This window comes from Carassius auratus, unplaced genomic scaffold (assembly GCF_003368295.1).
Source record: "Carassius auratus strain Wakin unplaced genomic scaffold, ASM336829v1 scaf_tig00214456, whole genome shotgun sequence".
Taxonomy (NCBI): domain Eukaryota; kingdom Metazoa; phylum Chordata; class Actinopteri; order Cypriniformes; family Cyprinidae; genus Carassius; species Carassius auratus.
The window spans coordinates 1-6,155 of NW_020527665.1; the positions used below are offsets into that span (position 1 = coordinate 1).

General features: G+C 38.1%; 1 protein-coding gene across 1 annotated transcript; it reads left to right on the forward strand.

Moving 5' to 3' along the window:
* Window positions 1-1,485: 1,485 nt before the first annotated feature.
* LOC113092090 (THO complex subunit 7 homolog) lies at window positions 1,486-3,648 on the forward strand. The gene is made up of 8 exons (XM_026257687.1): window positions 1,486-1,633; window positions 2,190-2,310; window positions 2,429-2,556; window positions 2,657-2,743; window positions 2,852-2,909; window positions 3,063-3,129; window positions 3,225-3,294; window positions 3,445-3,648. The coding sequence occupies exons 1-8, from the start codon at window positions 1,615-1,617 to the stop codon at window positions 3,501-3,503; spliced, it is 609 nt and encodes a 202-aa protein (XP_026113472.1). The 5' UTR covers window positions 1,486-1,614; the 3' UTR covers window positions 3,504-3,648.
* Window positions 3,649-6,155: the final 2,507 nt, after the last annotated feature.

Below are 6,155 nucleotides of genomic sequence, written 5' to 3' on the forward strand. Positions count from 1 at the left end.
CGAACTAAGTAAACTTTAGTATTAAATCACCAAAATAAAAGGTTACACACATAAGAGGAGGGGGACGGCATCAGGTTTAGCTTCCTCGCTAACTGAGAAGCTGAAGCCAGCCATTTGTGGCACTGCTGTAGCATGCAACTGGCTAACTGGCAGAACAGACACATTAGCAGCTGATCTCGATGTCATCATTGTTCTCTTACCAGTGCCCTGGACTTCAGAGGTCCCGGTTGAGCTCTAGAGAGAACAAAGGCGCAGGCTTTAGGGCGTATTGGAAATGAAGATCAGTTCAAAGAGCGAGTGCAGTGCTCAGTGACTGTGGAGGTCTTTACCAGGTGCTTCCATGTCTGTTTACCAGCAGCATTCTGGGACAAGAACGTCACTGACTGACTCCAGCAGCACGCATGCACCGTGCACGCCTGTCACTGGACGTTATGGTGGTGTGTCAAAAACGACCGCGCTGCCTGCCTAGAAAGCATTTCTGGGCGTCGTTCGTGCACTTGCAACGCTCCCGTTTGTTTTTGTGAGTCGTTTGCGCAGTCGGGACGCGTTCGTATCAGCTTTTCAAGCGTCCCAGACGCGCCCTCGCTGCCCAAATAGGCTGTGTAGGTCTAGGTAGTCGTTCAATGGGTTTTGAAACACAGCCTGCTACTGCACTTCGCTTTAACGCTTTTACATACATTTGGGGAAGTTAAAACACACTAATCAGAGGCGACACAAATTTGAAATGATATTGGCATCATCACAACGACAATAAACCCTTGCCGGTTAGGGATATACTGTCGCGATTTGTGAATCACTAAACCGATTCGATTCGCAGTGCAACCGACACCTTTAGAATTATGAACCAAGAACCGAAACATAACTTAGCTGATATGAATATAATCAAGTTTTCGGAATGTATATTATACTAATGAATATTTTTTGATGTTCTAAATTACTTTGTTGTGAGCTGAATCAATCGTTCTTTTTTAAACAGTTCTTAAAATAAACTGATTTGAATGAACCGATTCGCGGACCTACGAGCACACTGTCAAAAACTACTTGACTTATATAGCAAGAGTTTCTCACGTTTGAAAGAGTCATTTGCGCACAATTGTGAAATGACTTTGCTGATGAGAGAAACCTGGACATTTAGGCTGAAACGGTTCGTGAAACTTTTGAATCGGATCTTTCGGAGAATAAGTTTGAATAAGTCACTCTGAGTCTGAACCGAGAACAGCATGTTTCACATATCCGGCGTTGTTATGTCGTAAAATAATTGCTGAATTGCTTTTTAACGGGTCTTTAAAAATAACTGTTCTAATGAACCGATTCTCGGAAATGATTCAGACTTTCCACCACTGTCAACATCTATTGAACTGCCAACACTTTCTGATATCACACGAATAATTTTGAAACGTGTGAATGAGCAATTTACCCACTACTTCTAAATTACTTCGTTAACGGTTGAAATAAACCTTGCAATTTAGGAACTGCTGTGATTCGTTTTGTGGGGTCGGAGGGTTCATCCGTCTCGTTTGCTTCGCAACAGAGGCGGGGCTCTGATGCTCTGAGTGTCCGTTCGCGCGTATCAATAAAGTTTTTTTCAATCAGTTCAGTGTGCCTTTTTGGAGAATGGGTAGCATCACTGATGGTAAGGATTTCTTTGTTTATGTGTATTTTTGGTGTTTGCACGTTGCGTGGCAAATCACTGTGATTTATTATAACGGTGCTCCGGTGTATGCGTTTTTGTAAAAGAACTCAATTAAAATTGAGATCAATATGAAGAATTATAGCTAGTTAGCCATGTGATATGCTAAAACTGATGCTCTGTTGTTTGTTTGTGTGTGTGTATGGATAACACACACACACACACAGATATTCATACTTACATCTAGTTATTTAGAAGACGCGTTATTAAATTAAATAATTTTATACAGTCTGCCAAACTTATATTTTAAAAATCACATTTTTTTTTAAGTTTAGATGTTTTACTTTCTGGGAAGATTTCTTTGATCCACGACAGTCAGCGACGGTGTTCTTGACCATTTTATGTGACTGACATGCTAGAAGATTCAAACTTTAACTATACTCCAACCAAATTTGTTGATATGATGCATTTTAGAGCTTGAGCTGTTTTATGTGGTTTGTTGTGTAGTAAGCTTCAACAGTGCTTCTTAAATGGTATCTGTGTCTGTATCCTTCCACAGATGAGGTTATTCGGAAGCGTCTTCTTATCGATGGAGATGGAGCTGGAGACGATAGGCGCATTAATGTGCTCATGAAGAGCTTTACTAAATGGTGTCATTCCAATTTCTCACCAGAGGAAGGGTAAATAAACTCTTATTATGATCGGTGATCTCTCTTATGTCTTATAATGTACCTTATTGTACTGAGAGTAGTTACCATAGCCTTATGCATAATGACTTGGTTGTCTCTGTTGCTGCAGGTTCTCACAGTATCAGAGGATGTTGACATCTTTGGCTCAGTGTGAATTCTCCATGGGGAAAACCCTGCTTGTGTATGACATGAACCTGAAAGAAATGGAGAATTATGAAGCAATCTATGTAGATATCGGTAAAACCTTTAGTTGATATGCCTGTGTGGCTATGTCAGGTATCATTACGATTTGTTGAGTTGCTCAGCCAAATATTTTGGTTTCTTCCCTTCAATATAGAGAAAAGTATAACTTCAGCTCATGAAAAAATTGCAGAGTGCAAAAAGGAGATCCAGAGAGCTAAAAGGATACGAAAAAACCGCCAAGGTACAGTAAAGCTTCTTTGGAGAAAACTGACATTCTGTCCTTTTTATTGTTTTCTGCTCTGTTTTATCACTTATTTCTGGTGTTTTCTAATCTAATTCTCATTTGTAGAGTATGATGCCTTGGCCAGAGTTATCAAGCAACATCCAGACAGACATGAGACCTTAAAGTAGGTTTGAAATTCATGTGAAGGTCAAATCACATCTGTATTCGCATGTTCACTATGTATTAAATCTGTATATCCTTTATTAAAAAAAATGACAATCAGGATGTATATCGACCCAACAGTTGTTGAAGTATTTTTGTGATCTTATTTCTGCAGGCAGCTTGAGGCTTTAGACAAAGAGCTTCAGCAGCTTTCACACATCAAAGAGAATGTGGAGGACAAGGTAAGAGAATGAGGAATTTCTTGATGCTTTTGTAGAAATACACCAGCATATGCTTAAATATTTACTCTGATCTTTTTTTTTTTAACTATGTTCAGTTGGAACTTCGTAAGAAACAGTTCCATGTCCTTCTCACCACCATCCAGGAACTTCAGCAGACTTTGGAGAGTAAGTAGTTCAAAAGAATAAAGGCTAGACACCCCAGATGTACACTGATTCTAAACTGCTTTGCAGTTACCAACTATTAGTTTAAGTTCCAATCGGGTTGTAATCATTTCCTGTTTTGTGGTCTAAATTTGTGTTTGGTTATCTTTTTAGATGATGAGAAGATGGATAGTGATGATACCCAGGAGAGCTCGATGGAAAATGGAGACTAGACTAACAATTTTCCAGCTTTTCTGGAGATGTACCTATTATCCTGTTATTTTTATTTCATTAAATTTTTAATGAACTTGTTTTCTAAATTCAGTCTCTTATTTTGATGTTGGTGATGTACAGAATTAAAGTGATTTCTTTATAAACTAAATCCAAGTTGTTTTATTTTAACAAATGACCCCTTCTAGGTAAAGGTTTGAGATAAAGCATCTTTGAACAAATACTGTATGCGTAGTAATCATATATCGTGCCCTTTAATCCAGAGGCTTAATTAATTAATTAATACTTTTATTTAGCAAGGATGCTTTAAAATGAAAAAATTGATGATAAAGACATTTATAATGTTATAAAAGCTTTCCATTTCGGATAAATGATGTTCTTCTGAACTTTCTATTCATCAAAGAAACCTGAAAGCTGTTTTCAACATAATAATAATGTTTTTTGAACACCAAATCAGAATCATTTATGAAGCAGTCTAATGATGCTAAAAATTCAGTTTGAAAACACAGGAATAAATTACATTTTAAAATATATTCAAATAGAAAATAGTTATTTTAAATCGTAAAAATATTTAACAATTTTACTGTACATTGGATGAAATAAATGCAGGGTTGGTGAGCAGAAAAAAACCCATAAAAAATCGTACTGTTCAAAAACTTTTGACTGGTAGTGTACACTCGTAGCGATGAATGATAAGGCCCCTTCCGAACCTATGTCTGGAACTAAATTAATTTAAAAGAAATATAGCACAATCACACAAGGCGAAATATTTCACAGGAAGAAATTTGTTCGTGAGTAGCGTACATTAACCAACAGATGTCGCTGCTGCTACAATAAAGAACATGACTCACTAAAACTAAATGCCTTTTAAGTCTGGCTGTCTGTCCAAAATGTTTAAGTTATACCTATTAAAGTCTACTTTTATTATTAATGACCAGGTTTAAATGCTCAGAACGAAGAAATCTCCCTCATGACAAGCGGAAGGTCAGTGTTAGCAAGTCTTGCAGGAGGACTCTGAAGTGCAGTGTCTGAGTGAGTTTGATGTTTTCAGACGTGCAGTGAGGGAACAGTGTGGACATTGGGGCTGTTTTTATGCTGTGCAGATGTACTCTACATATCTGACAGCAGATATGAAGTGACATATAGGCCAAGAGTGAAGTAAAGGAAGAGCTGCATAGCTGTCTTAATTCACAGAGCTCACACTCAAGACTGAGGGATAGTGTGAAGTCAATTTCTGCACTCATCTGCAATATCACGGTTAAGAGGCTTATCTCTATTATATGGTTTATTCAAAACAGGTAAAGGCTACCCAATGCATGATATCTGATTTCCACTGACTAATTACAGCTGAGCTGTGTTTCTCTGAATGCACAAAGTGAGATGTAAAGAACAGTAGAGCGTTACGCTTTCTATCACATCCTATGAATAATCTAGTGGAGTCCCAGCAGTCAGCTGCAGTGCTTCTAATTGGGTTTCAGATTTAAAATGTCTACACAGCCAAATTCCCCTTGCCCTAAGGAAATGGAGATCAGCTCTCAGGAAGACTCGGAAGACACATGGGAGCCAGATGACTCAGACTCAGATTGAAAGATATAGGGAGCATTTTGTCTCTGCGAGTAAACAAAACGTTCCCAGCATACTCTCATTGTCATGTGGGATGCCTCTACTTGACGATGTTTGGCCAAGGGCTTCAGTCATAATGGGCCAATCAAAAAAGGTATGAAAACATCGATCACTTTTCCTCGTTTTACAATGCGTCAGTGTCATTCGATCAAAGGGGATCATTATTTCCTCTTGAACATACAGGCAAACAAAAAGCCAGGTTTGCCACTAGAATGACACAATGTGAAAATCTGCATTTGCATCCTGAGATAAACTACATATTCTGATAGGAATGTGTTAAAGCTGCACAACTTTTTTTCAGTCACAGTTAGTTTTTAAAGTAATTTAAATGCCCAGAGGTAACAAAACTAATCTATCTTGTACCTGTGTTTCACCAGACACTCTCTTTTTGCACTCTCTACTTTTCTAGCAGTAAATGCAACTCCAGGTCGTCCTATTCTTTCTTTCTAAAAGATAGAGCGTGTCTTCCTGAGAGCTACTATAACATGCCGTGACACATCTTTCCATCGTTATGGTAACGCCACTGAGGTGTACATGAAAAGAAACCAATGTGCTGGAACATGGGAACATTAGATCAGGACTAGGTCAGAATGACCCACTATTGGTGATCCTTTCACCCATAAGGCAGTCTGATGAACAATTGCTCTATTTTCCTGCACATTTCCCTATGTGAAGTAACTGAGCTTTGCCAGTTTTATCTCTGAATGTGTTGCATTTCTCAGCTTGAAATGTCGTGGCCTGCATCTCTGGCAAGTAAATTTCCCAATCGCTTTTTTACTGGTTGATAGCAGGGTCACTAACATATAAAAGCGTCCATACATATGTGTGTGTGTGTGTGTGTGTGTGTATATATATATATAGATATGCCACACTACCTAATTTATTTTTATTTTTGCAGAAGACTGTAATAGTCACTAGTTGTCTAATTTCTTAACCAATCAATATTCATCAGCATAGGTTTAGTTTTGAATGACAATTTCTGTATAGACACAAGATAGGAACTGTCATCACAAATTTTATATAAGCAAGGT